This window comes from Pseudomassariella vexata (genome assembly GCF_002105095.1).
Source record: "Pseudomassariella vexata strain CBS 129021 chromosome Unknown BCR38scaffold_9, whole genome shotgun sequence".
Taxonomy (NCBI): Eukaryota; Fungi; Ascomycota; class Sordariomycetes; order Amphisphaeriales; family Pseudomassariaceae; genus Pseudomassariella; species Pseudomassariella vexata.
The window spans coordinates 935,975-954,325 of NW_024467964.1; the positions used below are offsets into that span (position 1 = coordinate 935,975).

Genomic DNA, 18,351 nt, shown 5'->3' on the forward strand with positions numbered 1-18,351 from the left:
CAGCGCATTGCTGGACCCCCTGAAGGTACGGGCGCCTGCCGACCTAGGTACCAGAGGATTTTCGAACTCGATGCATCGCAGGGAAATTCTAGGATTGCAAAGGGCGGGTTGGAGATGGGTGGTTTGTATGAAGCTCTCAGACATCTGCGACACCTAATGCACTTGTTTGGGACGAGAAGTGGAGAACTAGGAGACACCGAAACACAGGAAGAGGTGTGCGGGAAAAGGGACAAAGAGGAGGATTAGGAAAGACCCGACGAGCAGATATGCAGAGTGGATGGTGCACGTTAGTGTGTAGAGGGGTTGGCGACCAGACGACGGTACACCCGATCGTCGCGTCCGCCTAGTGGGTTTGGGGTTGTTTGGTGGTGTGTAGATGCATCGTTGCAGATGGGCTTGTAAGAGCTAGAATAAGAAACGAAGCAACATACCTTCCTGTCAAAACGCCTAGGTTGTTGCTGGGACTGTTGGCAGATAGATAGACGACAATGCTCTGTAACTTGCAAAGTTAGCAGTCAGTCGCAAGAGGAGAGCGCAAAGAACAGAAGAGCATCTGATTGCCCTGAGCGACTGTGCCCAGATAGTAGCAGTATAGATGGATGACCAGTCGCAACTTGCAGGCAACATAGATTAACAGCTAGCTATGCGAGCCTGAGGCGACGTAATGCTCGGCGCAGACAATACTTGGTAGCACCTATGCGCCGGGAAGGATGGTGGCTCCTCCGGGTCGGCGAAAGGGGGTGTGTAGGGTAGTTTGACAGATGGCGGGTGCACCACTTACCAAGTCGAGAAATGTCGCGCGTCAGAGTGCCTCGGGAACGGTGAAACTCGACGACTTAAACGACGATGATGAGAGCGCTTTGATTGAACGAGTGGTAAATATTCTTGATTGTTATCCGCAGAGAGGTTCTGTCACCTGACGGACAATATAACCAATCGCGACAGTGAAGCTGGTCCTGGCGATGATGATAGGTCTTCTGGGTTTCGCGATATTTGACAATATTGGCGGGCGTGAGGGAAGTTGCTGATTTGCTGCTTGTTTGCGCTGGCTCGCTGACTGGCTGGAATTGATGTTGCTTGGGGGCCTGTCCAAGGTGTCGGCAAAGCTAATAAACCAGCAGGCAGCACACTGGAACAGTAGACAAACGGGCGACGCGAAATAGACAATGCGGCGCGCCGAGTAGTACGACGGAGACGAGTATGCTATGCGCTTCCGTTGCTCGATGCAGTGAGGGCGAAGACTCTGCGCGTGGTACTGATGGTGTCGCAAGGCAGTCACTCGCTCGCTTGCCGTTAGTTGGCTATGTAGCTGCCGTCGCAATGGCTGGTGCTGAGGGCCGATATGATAAGTGAATAGGCTTTCTCGCTTGGCTGTACGTGCGTGCGTGCGTTTTGATGCCTGGTGCCTCTCGATGCTGAATTGAATCAAATCGATCGAATCAGGACGTGTTTGCGGAGCGGATAAATTTAGTGACGAGCAGGAACTCACTCACTCGTGTTTTGATTCGATGCTCGAGGCCGTTCTTCTGCAATTCGACAGCCGCGGCCGAAGGTAGGTTTTTAGATGGAAAAACCGCGTGCGCAGAGCGACAACTGATTCGATGATTTTTGGTCGACGTGTGGACCGAGTTGGATTGATTGGTGAAAAATGGCAGAGACGAGTAAGAATCGAGGGAAGGGCAAAGGGTTAAATGGGGCCGTTCCTCAGTGACTAATCAGCAGGCTTGATGGCTTGTGGGGTCTGGTCTTTTTTTTTTCTCTCAGCAGATGGGAACCAGTCGGCCTGGCAGTTTGGTGACAAGGGTCAAGGGTACTTGACTTCTCCAGTTTCTTTCCCAGCCTGCTTCTGGCTGGCAGCAGTGTTAAGTCGGGATCTGGCTTCAATCGGTTTCCTTTTTGGCCTCTGTGTGCGTGTCTGTGGGTGTGGGGGTGGAATGCATGTGTTCTGGTTCTGGTGGTATCTTTGCAAGCACACCACAATCATTCACGGCAACTGAACTGCAACTGCCAGACAGACTACGCGGGAGACAGACTTCGAATTTTGACGCGAAGATGGGTGACAAGTTGCGAGTCGGTGGCTGGGTCCAAAGGTCAAGCCTCCTTCCAGAAATTCAATCAGTCATTACGTACCTGCAACAAGTTCAATAAGCTGCAGAAAAGAGAGGTGCCGACAAGGATAGCGCCGGGTGCGCAGGCTCGGGTTCACACGGTACGAAGTAAGAAAGGAAGGTACCAACCGGCTTCAATGGAGGAGGGGCAAGGCTCGTTCCTGCTAACGCAAGTGCGCAGGTGGTGACGAGTGGTCAATTAATTCGATCAAGCGTTGACGATTTTCAGTTCCGGCAGGGCGCTTCCCCCCTCCCCCCAAGTGAGTGGTAGCAACTGCAAGGTGGTCGGGATTTCACAACTGCCCTGCCTGCCTGCTGCAGGTTGCTTGAGCTTTCCTTGAGGCGACAGGGGTCGGTGTGGGTGTGGGTGATGCCTACTACCCACGTTGACACGATACAGAGCTTACCCGATTCTGACAGCTCCCAGATTTCGCCGCCCTTTAATTATGCGCAATAATCTTGCCGGCGGCTAGCGACTGTAAGCACGAGAATATCATGGTAGAAGCCGGGAAATTCGCAATGCTCTTCATGATGCGACCTTGCCTCCCCGATCGATGTACATACCCTACTGGGGAAAGACTTGCAAAGAGATGTGACAACGCAAGCTTGTCACCAATGCTTCAGCTTGAGCTGCTAGTCTGGACAGCACAGCAGAAAAGCTGCCTCTAAATTTAGCACCACCAAAGTGTGCACCGTGCGTGCAAGCGCGTGCTTTTCGCAACACACACGTTAAGTTGCGGAGAGGCTGGGGGTGGCCGAGGGAGTGTGCGATGGGCGATCGATGGGATTTCCTATTTAGTACCTACTCCGGCGCAAAGTCAGTGAGCGCAATGCCATACTCCAAGTCATGTGACGCCATCTTCTTCAAACACTATGGGAGACGGTGTAAAAAAGGTTTCATCGTATGGGTCAAGCTCCTTCGAGTTTTCGGGTCAAGCGACATCGGTTGCCTCTCTCTGCCTTGGCTTCGGCACCTTTTGCCATCATTTTGAATGACGGTGAGCGTCCAACGACAACGACATGCGGGGATGGTGCGCATCAAAGTCCGGCTTGGGTAAGCCGAGTCTGAAGACGCCCCCGACGATTGTCGAAAAGTCGGTGTAACCAGACGTGCAGTGGGCTGATGACAGAGGAACTGTACGAAGTAGGCTGCAGCTGCAACAGAAAAGTCGCAGCTCCCAGCCTGCCCGCACGGATCCGTTCGTCGTCTTGATTTGGTGACGTGAAGACGTGAAGCTTGATAAGAGACGAGAGCGACGAACTCACCTTGCAACTAACATTTGGATGGGCAATTCTGAATGGACGGAAAAGTCGAACTGAGCGAATTTTGTGAGTGGTCCAGAATTCGTCGAATTTCCTCGATTCGGCGCTGCCCAATGGTCCTTTTATGGCCTCTGAACTGGGGCGACCTCAATGTTGGGTCGGGCGGAGACCCAGACCGGGGACTTGACAGGAGGCGTTGAATCAGTCCACACGATGTATGTCAACAAGGAAGGTAAACACTTTGGGTAAATACTTTGTGCTTATTCGATATCTCAGCTTCTGCATATGCGTTGCAGCTACCTCTTGTGTTCCCGAGTGGTGGAACCTGAGGCGAGCTGGTCGCATTCCACTATCTCGTTGCAGGCGTTCAACCAGAGCTCGCATCAAATCTCGTCGGAATTCAAGATACACAGATCTACCAAATGACTGGCCCTGTTGTACGGTCTTCCTCCTAGCTTCGAAGCAAGTCGCTTTGGAGGACCTGTTGAGACAGACGAATGTCTCGTTTGCAACTGCATTGACGCCTCTGAGTTGGCCGCATAGTCACTTACAGCTTGGCGGCTTCTGAGATACATACTAGACTAATTGTGCTAGACGATTCCCATGCCAATGTTTTCAGTGGCTTGGTGGAATTTGGTGCTGAAGCGCCAAGGAAATGTATACATTCAGCGTATACCCCCCGTCCAATCTCGAATAGGCCCAGAAGTAACTTGTCAACTATGCCGATGTTTCATGTTGTTCGAACGCGCACTCGCGTATCATATTCAGCGCATAGCTCATTGGGTTACCATCACATGGGCTCCAGAAGTTTCCTAATTCTGTAATGAGCTCATCCCCGGCGACCCGAGGAGTGAGCCCGCGAATAAGAGACCAGAACGACACCTTCTCCTTCCAATTCGGCCTCACACTGTCACATAATCTCCCCATAGTTTCCACACCATTGGCCCTTTCGCGCTTACGCAGGTCTCTTGTTCCTGGCGGCTAATAAAGTTGGAGGGTCACGAGGGTCTCTGTATCGTTGTTTGAATACCACTCCGGCAGGTTTGGCTTAATGTTGAGATGGGGCAAGGTCACAACCCCAGGCAAATCGACACCATGACTTTGGAGATTTTCTCCGAGGAATGGTTGCTTGGCACGGTACTTCTCACAGTGATATCAGACGAACCTTGGATTTCTCAACACTAGTTGCTCGTATGGTGCGGGGAGCGCCGCTCCTGCATTACTACACCGCGGTCTTAGCTCCCAGTGACAAGCCGTTGGTGCCCAACGTCCTCTCTGGGCCTAGATCTTCAGCGGGCAGGAGGGGCCTCGGAGTGTGATAAGACATACAGGTCTTCACGTGGTCAGCCTCATTGTATGCTATGTGGCAAAGATGGGCTAGTTACTCTCTTTGCTGGGTGCAACAATAGTCGGCCACAAATCCAAACCTCGTTTGCCGGCTCGGACAGCCTCCAGGAGGCACGATGACATGTACTCAGTTGACGGATATCCTGTTACTCCGCAACATCTCGTCATCATTTCGGTCCGTTTGAGGGATCACCCCCAACAATCAATTCCACATAGCCTGTTTTCTATCGTATTGCTCACTAAACTAGAAATATCGCTGAGTTGTCATTGTTCTAACTCGTGCGGCTTCATGCGGCTTCGTGATCTTCCAGAAGGCTGGCCGATTCCAGATGGAATTTATGACGTGCATGATCTTCGTACTGTTGTCCTTGTGTGGCTCGTAGACGTTCGGTCATTCCGCAATGTAACTACTGTCAAAGTATATCAGCCTCTTGTTGAGAAATACGAGGTCGCCTGGACGTCTACTTGTAAGTTGATGATCAAGAAGGCTCGCCATTGCTTTCCTCCTATGTGACCTCGTTCCATTGAACGAGCTGAAGCATGCTGCTCTAACTAGCCTTCTTGTTGTTAGCTTAAATACCTCACGTTGGGGGGGTCCAGCCCCAAACGATCTACTTCGAACTTGGGGGGAATTAGGCCAGACATCCGATTGTTGAATCAGTATGTGGAGTACGTCACATTTACAGTGCCAGCACAACAATATCTTGTACGCCTCGCACCAAATGGTTTGTTGGTCCCATGTCTAGATTGCTCGGGATTCGCCACGTACTTGTTGTTATTGCTAGCAGGTTCAAGAGCACAAGGCCTGCCACGTGGTTGCTGCCATTTTTCGCATCTCGATCCAGCCATACCTTTGGAAGGCTCTCTTCTTCTTGATAATTGGCTAGGAGGTCATTGCAGTAGCGGGTCGATACTATCAAGCAGGGTGTGTGTTACGTTTGTTGTTGGCGCTCATATCATCTATCATGCCGCAGCACTAAACTGGATTGACCTGGAAGTTTGAGGCTCAGTGATGCGTTCCCGTCAATCTTGGTATGTCGCAAAATGCTGACGGAAACAAAATTGGGAAACAGAGACATGAAAAATTCATGCATGCATATTTCTACTGTGTGATTCAGGAATCAATACTCCTGCGGCGAGGGCCTCAAGCCAATGAAAGCTACATAACAATACTTGAAGCTACTTGCTGTTGGCATCGAGTTAGTCGTTCTTTTGCTGTTTGCCTTCTGTAACGACAAACTGGATAACTCGGTCTGACTGAAGGGATTCGCATCAATCAGGCTACCTGGGAAATAGCAGTCCTTAGATAGCCATCATTATATTGTCTCTGATGCTCTGAGTCCATCTCACCATCGCCGTCGCTTTTTTTCTGCTCGGATTGGGATACTGCATATGGTCCCTAAGCATCAACTGCCTATTTGCCCAAGGACGTTAGCGAATTGCAATGGTACTTGATTTCTATGATGCGTGTTCTTCCATTCCAGTACTGAAGACCTAAGCGTCCAAAATTGCTGCAGGAGGTTAGACTTGTTCTTTGGCAGGCAGCAGAACTGGACAAGATCCCCCATAGATCTACTCTATCCCTATGGGTCACATGCCAGTGAAAACGTTGAATATAAAGACTTGGCTGTCCTGCGGATGGTTGAGCTCAAGTTCGACAGCCTCTTGAAACTTATAGATTGGGACAATTATCTTTACTCATCGGCACAACACCGAAGAAGGTCTACCGTTCACGCACAACCCCAACGAAGCAACGGTGCCATCGAATTGGTTTAACAACCGCAAAGTACGAGCGAAGCGCTTCATTTTCACCGACTTCCAGCCATACATGGCATATAGTCGCCCAAACGATCGAGTCTCAACCGGGTGCCAGTTAGTGAAGACCGGCCACATTTTACGTCGGAAGTGGCGAGGGGCTTCATTCGCATCCAGGTTGAAACAGGGAGGCTATGCAGACAGAGAACACCATAGTGAAGGGAACTCCAGCTTTTTGGTGCACACTGTAACCATTTGGTATCGGGAGCAACAGTACATGGTGTTTCGAAACTGGTCTTTGATCATGAGGTTGACTTTTCAACTCAAGTCCACGGGCAAGGTGAGAAGCTTGCTTGGGTCTGATCGGTGCTACTTACATAAAGACCAGGACTATATGAAAGCGAAGTGAATCAGAAAGGCTTACGAAAGCGAAAACGCAATTTTCAAACACATATAAACATAGAGATACCCATGGGTTAGAAGGACGAGACTTGTATTATGTTTGTAGACACGCTGCCGGATGGCACTAGTCTTTGAAAAGGGGTCGAGTTCGCCGGTAGGTAGTGTTTGGAGACTTGCCAAAAAAACCTTCTTACGTAGCCTCTCTAAAACTGTGACGAGAAGAAGATGAAGTAGAGAACAGGAGAGGTACTGTTCTCCATGACCTGTCTCCGAGTGAGAAAATTCTCCTAGCGAGGAGAAGACCCAGGAAGACAACTGGAGAGGATCACGTGAGAACAAGCGAGTGGGCAGACTGGAACAAGTCACATCAAGAGGCGACTTCCACAACCATGTCCGTCACACCGTCACATATCGGGTGGATGGCACAGGAGTCCACGCCTCGATCCTCGCCGCTTTTCCCTACAGCCATGCATGGCCATCACCAACATAACTCCTCCTTCGCCGCATGCAGAAGGTACCCAGAGTAGAGACGCAGAAGAATCTTGGAGGAAAGAGTTGGTGGTGAAGGCATATCCACTTCTTTTCCAGCATTATCGCCCTCACGTCTTCTCCGTCTGTCAACTACAGCCTCTACTACTACTTACCAATGCCGGGAGTTCTCGATTTGCATGTTTTGACGAGCTAGACGAGTGCGTTGGCCACTGAACGGAACTATACCGTATCTTGGAGGCAAGGGATCAGAACAAGCCTGGTATTCTTTGCGGTCTGAGCTCAAGACGCGCAAGTTCACAACCTTGGATGTGGGACAAGGGCCCGCGCGCTTCTGTATGTCTGGATTCTCGATGCCAAAAGAGCCCAGCCAGCGCTCAGCATTGAACATGGAGGTTACACCAACACGGCTTGGCAGCAACTACCAATGCCTCGGGTATAAGGGGTTGACAGATCACAAGTGAGCTGGTGAGCAGCCCCTGCCACAAAGACGGCGGTGGAGGGATGGCACCTTCTACGAACCAACACACACGGGGCAAACGCTCCAGCAGAGACCGATGGGGTGCCCCGGCGTCGTTTACCATGGCTCAAATAGCCGATCACGAATCTTGTGTCACTAGAAGCCCGCACTCACTTCGGCTCGAACACGTCCCATCGCGCATGGAAACAGACGCAGAGACCAGAATGCTGATCCTAAGCCAAGTATAATAAAATTGCTCTGCATCCTTCATCCTCGTATTAGGTGCGGGGGGCGCTTATCTCCCGTCGGTATCCCTCTGTGACAGCCAGCCGCGTACCTTTCCACCGTGATAAACAACCTTCCAAGCTTGCCAGCTTCCATTTTCGGTACGTTTGGCCAGCGTCAAGCACTTCCCCTGGGCGTTTTGACCATGAGATGTGCCATGTTTGCTTTTGGCCAGACTATACCCTTCTGGAGAGCCTCATCTTGTTAGCTGGGGTGTCTGAACACCATAATGCCGTACACTTTTGACTCTAGCTCCGAACCGACGCTCTGGTGCCTGTGCCGCAGACAAGCATGGTAATGCTGCCGCAATATTAGGATTTCCATGGGCAATAACGCAGTTTGCAGCATGAATCCTGAAGGGTTCGGCGGGCATAAACCTAGAAAAGGGTACAACCGGTGCCGTATTCGCAAGCGACGTACGTGTGATCATCAAAATCGTTGCCCGCGGAGGCAATCAATGTCGCCGGCAGGTGGCGTCTCCGGACACCATTACCCGGAGTAGTGTCCACCAACGGCATAGCTGGCGACAAATGGCGGTATATTGAGCAATCATAGCGAGACGCGATGTTCATTAAGCGCAGTTTAGGATCAATATCATGAAATCGAAAGGATTCGGTTGACGTGAACGGAAGGAATCCTGGTCATGTTGGGTGGCGCTTAACCACAACGTGGCGGCTCCACGGACCTGGGTCGTTGGCAGGGTCCGGGACGAGCGCAGAGACATTCTGGAAGCCCTCAGCACTGCACCAGCCACGTATCCAAAGTGCAGCTGATCTCGCGCCCTGACTCGATGTATTGCTGGGCCTGGATTCGGGCCGGCGCTCGTCGAGACTGAAGCAGCCGCGCGCTGATGTCGTGTGTCGGACGTGGCCAAGGGCATCCGTTGTATGGCGGGAGACACTCACCAGCCACCGAGGCAGAATTGGTTCAATCCGCGTGGACCAACGATAGCTGCGACAATGGCCGACGCGATGCCGTGCGTCAAGTCGCGCGCGCGCTCTCGCGGAGCGTCAAGCCCGAAACCATGGCCGGAGGCAATACTCGCAAGAGTTGTATAGATGCTCTAGATGCGGCGAGCCAATGAGAAATGAAGCGTTATTTTGAGCCATGCGCGCAGTGAAGCAGGGTAGGGACAACGAGACAGGAAATATGGGAGCACATGCAGAAAGCCATACAGCATAAAATGGCTCTGATGCCCAGATCCAATATACGGAATGATGAAGAGGCTCATCTGAGTGTAACACCACGAAAGCACCCCACGGCCAATTTGCTTGTCCGGTTCGACGACATTGACAGATCTGATATCCTGGTTCGTCTCCACGGCAGAGCCCGCCGGTTGTGTGATACTCTTCTTCAGCTCGTCAGCCTGCCAGCACCGCTCCTTCGTTGTCAGCTGCTGCTCAGCCGGCCTTGAGCTTCTCGTCGCACGGCGCGACTTACCCTCCTCACCCAGCTCGGAAGGGCGCATCGAGTTGACTTTTGGCTGTCTGCCTAGCCGACACAATCGTTGGTCTCAATTGGCGAGGTGAGTAGTTGCAGTGTGGTGGTTCTGGCGACACGCCCGTCGTCCAATAAAGTGAAGCCAATGTTACGGATGCTAAGAATAGAGGTAGCGCTTCCATCCTTCCTTCCAGAATTCAGACGAATCACCTTTCCCAAGTTGGCCTGGTACATGGTGCTATAAGTCCCGGATACTCGACGAGCACTGCCAACATCCTCGAACCCAGCACCTGATCCTGGTCCGATTGTGCCGCTCCAGGACTCTAGCAGGGATCTTCAGACGAATCACGCCTTCTGATCCAGGGCAGACTTCATCCAAGTCTTCCTCCACAACGACCGCGCCGTTCAAGGTAGAGAATACCCGGCGTCGCCGCTGGCTTGTGAGTATCTATCTCGCCTGCCAGTCCTTTCCAGGTCTGCATTCACACTAAAGCAAGTCTCAGGCTCTCAGCACGCACGAGCTTGTCAACAATCACTCGGTGCTCTTTGGTGCTCTTTGGGCTACCACCCGCCAACCTGCCGCTTTAACAGCCAATCCCCGCTCTATTCGCCCACTCCGTTACCCAATTCTGCCAGCACACTTACACCACAAGCGTGACCCTTACCTCTATTTTGCGTCACGAGTGAGATCTTTCAATTGGATCTTGGCGCCAAAATTCTGCTCCCGTCGTTCCTTCTCTCCTGTTGGCTGCGTGCCCGCGACTATAAGCAAAACCCATTCTGGTCGGCTTCTGGCCAGTGCCCCATTGGATTCATTCGCTCCCTCGGCCAGCACCCGAGGCCCATTCCTGCACCACAGCATTGGACGCCTAGTAAAGTCTAAGCCTTCCAACCCCTGGACGCACACCCACGCCTTTGGGATCCCGTCACATCGATTCTAGCGTTTCCACCGGGCATTAGCTCCAGCTTGCCGTTTGCCGCCCTCGTTTCGGCGTGCGCAAACCCAGCTTTTGTTTCTCAGGACCCCTCGGTCGAAACAAGGCCCCGGCCGTGACGCAAAAACACTTCATATAACCTCTCTTCCCTCATCTACCTCCCTCGCCTCCTTGATAGTCCCCCACAACTGTCGGCAACTTGTCAGAGCAGCTTGTAGGCATCCTCACCTCTCCCCCCCACCCTCCACATCGAGTCATTCACTTGACTTGACAACCATCACTTCATATCCTTCCACCCTCTCTCCCCTTTCGATCCCAACGCCGCCGCCAACATGCCTACTTGCAAACCCAAGCTCGCGCAGTTGACAACGCCCGTCACGGCCAACTTCCCGTCAGAGCTCCAAGCGCTCTCGGCCAAGAGTCCACTCTCAGCAGTTCCCGACTTTATCAAAGAGGAGCATACCAAGACTCCCATTAGCCCGCCAGTGGCCTACATGGACTTCCTGAAGGCCATGTCGGTGGCATCTCCCGTTGTGCCGGAGAAGAGATCTGGCAGCTCCAGCGAGGACGAGGACGCCGCTCAGGATTCCATGCCTTCCACAGCCAGCAGCGAACGAACAGACTGCTCATGCAAATGCGGGAACCACAACTCGCCTCTTACGGGCATTCCTCCTAGCCCATTTCCCAGCCTTCCCATGTCGGCACCACCAACTGGCGCAACCTCATTCCCCAGCTTACGTATCCCGCCGTCCCCGGCTGTGTCTACTCTGGAATCACCCATGAGCGCAACGGCACGGTCACCTTTCAGCGCAAGATCGGTGCGCTCTCCATTCGACTGGGAAGCAGCACTCAAGGCTCGGTATGCGCAAGACTCCAAGGCAACCAAGTCGTCAGGGAGGAGTGTGCGGCACATCAGGGAGGTTGTGACGCGGACCGTCACTTACACGCCGCGAATGGACCCGGCGCCGAAGGGCAAGCGGAGGAAATTGGAATGCACCAGATCGGCGGCCGCCAAAGCTCAGGCAGCTGCAGCGATAGCAGCGGCGTCAGCATCTTCGTCACCATCACCGCCAGCACTAAAAACAGCACAGGCACCAGCACCCGCTCCTCCTGCACCAACAACGAGATCGAAAGCCGCTTGAAGTTCAAATAATCTACAATAACCTATCTAACCTACCTACCTACCAAAATCCGAATGAACTAAAGTCTCTTTCCCGCCACCTTCAGCGCTCAACGAAAGGCCATGCTGCCAGTGTCTCTGCAGAGGCCGTGTTTTCATTTGCTCATGTTCCATGACGATTTAACCCCTCCATCTTCACACTGCCAGCACCAACGTATCGAAGCACAACGATAAAGACCCACGAAAGAGAGTGAGAGTCAGGTGGACAGCGGTGCGTGCACCGAGGCAAAGAACGAAGGATACGAAATTACGGCTGTCACGGCAATCATCAGGCGTATTTACATTATTTGCTATGGAGTTTTAATGGCGTTGCTGGCGGCGTCTCGAGTCCCCCACCCCCCCCTCCCCCCCCATGCGGCGCGATTGATACCAAGGAGTTGATAGCTTTTGTACTCGTGGGAGCAAGGCAAGGCAATTGAATGGGGGGGTTTAATGGACCTTGGGGCAATCGGGACCACTGGACTGATGTTTGAATCTACGCGAGGGAAGCTAAGCTAGCCAGGAAGGAAAGGGACACCTGTATCTAACCCACGGTACCATCCTTTGAAGCCCCAACAAACCCGTTCAGTGTGCAAAGGCGGAAACACCAGCCATCTTCTTTTTGACGTGTTGTTTATTTATTTGCTGTCTCGGCCGCGATTGTGAAGACCCCCCATTGTCGTGCTCCCTTGACGCGACCGCTTTGAGAGGCCTAGTTTAAGTGTTACCAGACTAGTCAAGAAAACCAATCCCTGGCTTTGCCCACAAGCCACGGTCGTCACGATGGACGGTCTGGCGTTGGGCCGTCTCGGGACTCCAGTTTTTAAGCACGCGATTACAGAGAGAACCCCCGCCGGAGATCTATCCTTACATACCTCTACATATCCCTTATTTCCCTCGGGATATTGCCGGACAGGACAGAAAAAGCCAGTATGCGTGTGTTACGTGGCAGACAGCGGGTGTGGATTCTCTGCATGCGTAGTTGGGCTACAATATAGTGTAGCTACGAAATCAATATCAATCTCCATCGCGGTTACAGAATGATAATACATGGATATGTATATGTATGTACGTGACCAAGTAAATCAAATCACCACACTCCGTACACGAAACGAGTATGTATTGCGCGCAATCTCGTCACTCACTACGCGCCTCCTTACTTACTTACACATAGAGGTTCAACATATCCGTAACCAGCCCGAACAATCCACTATCCTAATCGACATTACACATGGGACATCCGAAATTGTCCTCGACCGGCTCATCTCCCTCATCATCGTCATCATGATGACACAGAGGCGAAATACTGAAAATTTCCAAAAATTTGTCAGATCTCCAAAACTCCAAATCACAAGTTCCTGCCTATCCTCTTGTAAAAGCAGCATCGAATATCTTGCCCATTCCGAAGTGTGGGGCTCTCCTCCCCCCAGTCAAATCGTTTCGTCTGCTGCATGGGTCTTAAGCGCCTTATTGCGAAGCGAGCAGCCAACCAGCGTCGCAGAACGCTGGGTAGGTGGTTGTGTGTCGTGCAGATGCCGGCTCCAGCGGCGGCGCTTTATTGGACCAGTTGGTAGGCACCTAAGCGCCCGCGACTTTGTGGCCCCATGGGGGCAGGCAACATTTGGGCCCGTCTCCCTCACCCATCCAGTGACAAGACAGAGATGAAGAGGAGCCCCATCAGCTGATGAATGATAGATCCCCTGTGCTGGCAATACTGTACCTGCTACTGCGTAGGCTAGTTTGTAGTAGCGCTGCTTGCAGCACGCACGCCCGAGGACAAGAGGCGGGCGAGAGGCGGGCGAGAGGCGGGAGGCGGTATAGGAGGAGCACTGACGCTCTCGTGCTGGCGCTCGCGATGGCGACTGGATAGAGGACAAAGCTCACCGCCGGCATTATCGCGGGCGCGGACGGCCGCCGTTGGAGTGGCCGTCCACAGGCGGCCAGGACAGAACAATAACAACGGCGGCGGCTGGTCTCGCGGTTTGTATGGACTTGAGGATTTTAATATCGATGTTATCACCAAACCCATAGGCCTATCCCACCAAACGCAAACGCCGTCGGGCGACACAACATTCGTTCTGATTGAGGCTTTCGCCGCGCACCACAGGCGGGAGGCGGGAGGCGGGAGGCCACCCACGATCCTTCTCGGACGCTGCACAGAGACTAGACGACATGTTGATAATGTGACGAGACCGCAGTAAAAGATTACATCTCTATTCGGGAGGGCAGGGTATGCTTCCGCAGTGACCCAAACGAGTGTTACCAAGTTGCATTATTCTCCGAACGAACCCTTCCTGATGAGGCAAGTTGCGGGGCCGAGCTGGGGAAGGCCTCTGTGGATGGTTGAAACATCGTCAGGGAAGTGAAACTGTAAAGCCATGCAGGAGGTGAGTTTCGAGCAACCTGGCTGCAAGCTGCAAACTCTTGAACGCTTCAGAGGCTCCGAAACTTCTCGGCCGTTTCAGATGGCCAAGTTGGATAAGTATGCTATCCAGGTTGCCCTCCCGCCGCTTGTCGCACGTGGGATCCCAGGTTGTGTCGACCGTGCCCAGTCTAATTATAGCCATGATATACTCAACTTGGGTTTGTAGTGAGCAAGGCGAAGTCACTCCAGTCCCTTGTTTGTGAGGGTGATGGCACAATCATTACGCTTCCTTGCTATTCTTCGCTACTGCATTGGTAAGTGCCACTCTCACGCCGGCTCCGGTCAACACGTCTATCCAGAGTCTCTGGGTGTCACTGAGACGGTCATTGGCGCTCTTGACCTCGGCAAACATGACTTCATTGTCAGGCTCGGTCCTCCACAGGATCAGATCTGGGAGACCCCCTCCTCTTTGCCCATACTCCTGAGCCATGATTTTGCACACGATAGCAAGTGCTGCATTATCAAAGCAACGGACCAACTCGACAAGGTCGGGCAGCTCATAATCCCAGTTCAAGCCAACCACACAGGTCCGGTTCTCTCTTTCTCGCGAGTCAACCTCCTCGACTAAGCGCGCTGCTCCTCCATTGGCAATGTCGACCAATCGGTGATTGATCTCGGAAGCCCTGGTTGGGTAAAAAGAGTCCGTGAACAAATCCAGTGGGCAGGTCTGGTATGCCGTCTGGAAGACATTGGGGACGTAGGCAAAGAGAATATCGAAGAATAGGTAGGCGAAAAGTGTCCGTATGATTCCACCTTCAGCGTGATAACCTTTCCATCCTTGGCCACGGTACCAACTGAGGCACATAGCCTCAACAGTGCACTCCCCTCCTCCTTCTGCCTCATCAACCCAAACCGTTTTGGTGCTTGCCGCTCGGCCCTTCTTTCCAACAAGGCCATCGTTCTTGATCTGGATACCCTCCACCATGTGTTCCTCTGGCTTTCTCAAGCGAACGTGGCCAAAGTCGTGTTGTTCACGCCGCGGGATATTCAGCTGCTTCTCGAGTTTGAGAAGTCGTTTCTGAAGATCGTGATGGTACTTCAGATGGCAATCGCGATCCTCCAGCGCGGTTTCGCAGGTCGCCACGGCGATCCTCTTCCAATGTTTCTTCTGCGTCTCTGGATCCGTATAAGCCGGATCTGGCTCTAGGGCGAACATGTAGTGTTCTTCCAACAGTGCTTTCCGCTGATACCAAGAGCCGCGTCGCGAAAGGTGAAACAATCGCTGATCCAGCAACTCAAGCAGCAAGGAGTGTTCCCTTTTGTGTTCCTTCAAGCGACCAAAAACCTGCGCAGCTTTGTGGACAATCCGAGTGTACGGGTGGACGGGCGAAAATCGTCTCAAATACGCACCTTCACCCGACTCATATATCCTTGCTTCCTTGTCTTTCTCCTCTTTCAAGAGGTGCTGCCACCGAGGGTATATCCCGTCAAAGATGTCAAGGACCTTGCGAAAGTCTGCTTCGCCAACTGGTCCGTTGAACTCAAGGATGTTGTCGATTGCAAACTCGGTCCTCGTCGCCATCTCGAACTCCAGTAAGTGAGTCCGTGATGCAAAGATATTGGCAGACCTGCTGACGATATACTCTGGAAAGTTCCGCCGTGAAATCTTTGCGAGAATAATCGTCGTTAGAGACTTCTCTGTCCACTCAGCAGACCGATAGAATACCAAATGAACTCGTTCGAACAGTTTAAAAACGGGAAGAGAGAGTCTGATACAAGGACCAGCGATGGCCATCGTCTTGTCCAGAAAATGCTTCTGTCTATTGGAATCAGCCGCAGTGGCTGGCCCAGGGGATTCCCCCTCTGGTGTCCCATCCTCGCTTGGTCCAGTCGAGTCATGCGTATTGGAGCGTCGTACGCCGAAAGACAGCAAACCAGCTTGCTGGTAGCTCATTTTAGTAATTGACTTCATGAAGTCCGCTTTATTCTTCCCCTGAACTTTGGCCTCTTTGGCAAGGCCTTTAAGTTCATCGAGGTTTAGAAGCGAGATGGCCTCCTCAACCGTATTGATATAATCATCTGAATTGTCAGCAAAATGAAAAGTTTCTTCCAGATTGAACTCTTCTTGCGCAAACTTGGCACACGCGTTCTCAGGGCCTGACTGGGAATTTGACGAGAGTGACGGAAGAGCTCGAGTCTCTTGCAGCTCGCGAACAGCACTCTCCGTATCTGATATGTCATTGTAGTAACCTAAGCGCCAAATACGATGCCATGAAGCAGATTTCCTGAGGAACAAGCGCACATATCTGCGGCTACCGTGAGATTGAGAACAATCGAAGAATGTCTCAGGCTCAGACTTACAAGTATTGAGCCTCATAGCTCAAATTGCCCCACTGTTCGAAAAGATTTAACTCTTTCTCATCGAATAGATGGGATTCATCGTCCAGGACAGTAGTCAGGGCGAGGTTGAAAGCATCAACGTAAAGTGAGCTTTTGCCTTTCACCCAGTTTCCCTTAACAAACCTCGACGCCGCACCACCAGATTGATCGCCTTGGGACGATCTGAAGGTCTCATATTCTTCGAGAGCCTTTTTGTCCGGCTTGATCTCGGGTAGGCAGCTCTCAATCGCAGTTGGCCGGGCACTCTGGGCATCGTCCTCAGACTGAGCATCCTCGAAGACAGAAGTAACAGTATCCTCCCTCTGAATACCAGCGACTCGTGGTGGCTTTCTATCGATTGGCGCCTGATCAGACTCGTCATCGTCATCTGTGTCCGAAATTTCAAGCTTCACCCTCTTAGCCGGGGGTTGGATAGAGGGTGGGGCATGTCTAATCTGGGCCCTGCTGCCGTTTGCCGATGGTGACTGATGGCGTTCAGGAGGGGCCTTTCTTTGAACGAATGCATCCATACTTGAGTAGGCTGTTTGATGGTTCAAAATCAGCGCTCAAATGGATTTTGGGAACGCGTGACCATGTTTTTCAGGTGCATGGAAAGGTACGGCTGTAGCCTGCTTGACATAGTTGACGCGTCGTTGGCATGACGCGCTTGCCTCACGCGATCACCTGAGAGCCGGCCATTGCTCCCTGCAATTCATGAAAGTAACCACAGTACTTTTAAGTAGTACTTTTAGTGGATGCGTCAAATACAGCTTTGTCATTCGTGCCCAGCTGCCCTGCCAAACTTGTCGCATTCCATTCGCAAAGCTCGAGCACTGAGCTTAGGCTCTAGCAATTCCTTGCGCTTGCACCTGAATTTCCAGATCAGGACTCTGGGTTCTCAACGTACGGAGTCACCAACCACCGCAAAATGGCCGACGAAAGACGAGTCTCGACGACCCCGATCCCGGTCCCCATGCCATTCGGGGCACCTCAACAAGTCACAGCACCGCCCGCATCTAGTCCACTCACGCAGATGCCCATCCAACAGACTCCCACAGAGCACACCGCGGCGCACATAGTCCTAGCTCCCACCGAAGCTCCAGCTAGTCTTGAGACGCGAGCGACAACCGCGAATGCTGAAGAGACACAAAAGGACGTGACTATGGCCGACGCTAACGGCCTTGAGCAAGCTACGGTATGTTTATTTCCATCCCACTCGCAATACCGCAGAACTATAGCTAATAGGACAACCGTGAAGTTGTCGGCAGCTCGAGCCGGAGCGACGAACGGAGCGAGTCCTCTAGGACGGCGAACAAGTACCCCGCTGCGCACGAACGGCCAAGAACCGGGCGCGCATACGCATGGCCAAGAACCGAATTCATCGCGCGCTGCCTCGCAGCTTCCCAATGGCCAGGAGCCCAACTCTTCGCGCGCAGCGTCGCAGCACCCTGATCAGGGATTCAGGATGCCTGTCGAAGCTCCGCCCCACGGCGCGCCGGTGCGGCAGTACTTGAACTCCAAGGTTACGGGTACTCTATTGCAGGGCATGAAGATGCTTGCGGAGGAACGGTGAGTTGATTGTGGAGCCTGCTCGAATCCATTGGCAGTTACTGATAGATCGGTAGACCTAAGGATCCCCTGAGAGTACTGGGCGAGTTCCTGCTGCAACGATCGAAGGAGATCGAAAATTAGGCCTCGAGATTTAGATTCACGGGAGGTTTACGTGACAGGCGTGGTGTTACGGATGCATGACTAGGGCGTTTCTGGACTGGAAAAGGGTTCTGATTTTAGGAGAGATTTTCTCTGCATATGCATCTTAGGTACGAGCATGCAATCAATTTTTGAGATATTTGTCCTGCACAGGCTCTAATTGCAGCATTCTATGCATTTGTCTAGATTGTGCAATGGGGTTCAAAGTTTTTATCTTTCGCGAGCTTTCATTGCATCTCTGTATGAGTATGTTT

General features: G+C 52.3%; 5 protein-coding genes across 5 annotated transcripts; 3 read left to right on the top strand and 2 right to left on the bottom strand.

The window, feature by feature from the left end:
* The first annotated feature begins 1,673 nt into the window (after positions 1–1,673).
* On the top strand, positions 1,674–2,144 carry BCR38DRAFT_237572 (uncharacterized protein). The gene has a single exon (XM_040854363.1). It carries the CDS (start codon positions 1,728–1,730, stop codon positions 1,995–1,997), a length of 270 nt encoding a protein of 89 aa, XP_040714155.1. The 5' UTR covers positions 1,674–1,727; the 3' UTR covers positions 1,998–2,144.
* A 6,700-nt stretch (positions 2,145–8,844) lies between these two features.
* On the bottom strand, positions 8,845–9,577 carry BCR38DRAFT_486583 (uncharacterized protein; the record flags this gene model as incomplete). Its single annotated transcript, XM_040864051.1, has 3 exons — positions 8,845–8,956; positions 9,015–9,149; positions 9,321–9,577. The coding sequence occupies 3 exons, from the start codon at positions 9,575–9,577 to the stop codon at positions 8,845–8,847; spliced, it is 504 nt and encodes a 167-aa protein (XP_040714156.1).
* Positions 9,578–10,816: 1,239 nt separating this feature from the next.
* Positions 10,817–11,626, top strand: BCR38DRAFT_410749 (uncharacterized protein; the record flags this gene model as incomplete). The annotated part of the gene is made up of 1 exon (XM_040858500.1): positions 10,817–11,626. One exon carries the CDS (start codon positions 10,817–10,819, stop codon positions 11,624–11,626), a length of 810 nt encoding a protein of 269 aa, XP_040714157.1.
* Positions 11,627–14,288: 2,662 nt separating this feature from the next.
* Positions 14,289–16,917, bottom strand: BCR38DRAFT_346031 (uncharacterized protein; the record flags this gene model as incomplete). The annotated part of the gene is made up of 2 exons (XM_040856226.1): positions 14,289–16,314; positions 16,370–16,917. The coding sequence occupies 2 exons, from the start codon at positions 16,915–16,917 to the stop codon at positions 14,289–14,291; spliced, it is 2,574 nt and encodes an 857-aa protein (XP_040714158.1).
* A 398-nt stretch (positions 16,918–17,315) lies between these two features.
* BCR38DRAFT_410751 (uncharacterized protein) lies at positions 17,316–18,079 on the top strand (the record flags this gene model as incomplete). The annotated part of the gene is made up of 3 exons (XM_040858501.1): positions 17,316–17,582; positions 17,646–17,956; positions 18,013–18,079. The coding sequence occupies 3 exons, from the start codon at positions 17,316–17,318 to the stop codon at positions 18,077–18,079; spliced, it is 645 nt and encodes a 214-aa protein (XP_040714159.1).
* Between the last annotated feature and the right edge of the window lie 272 nt (positions 18,080–18,351).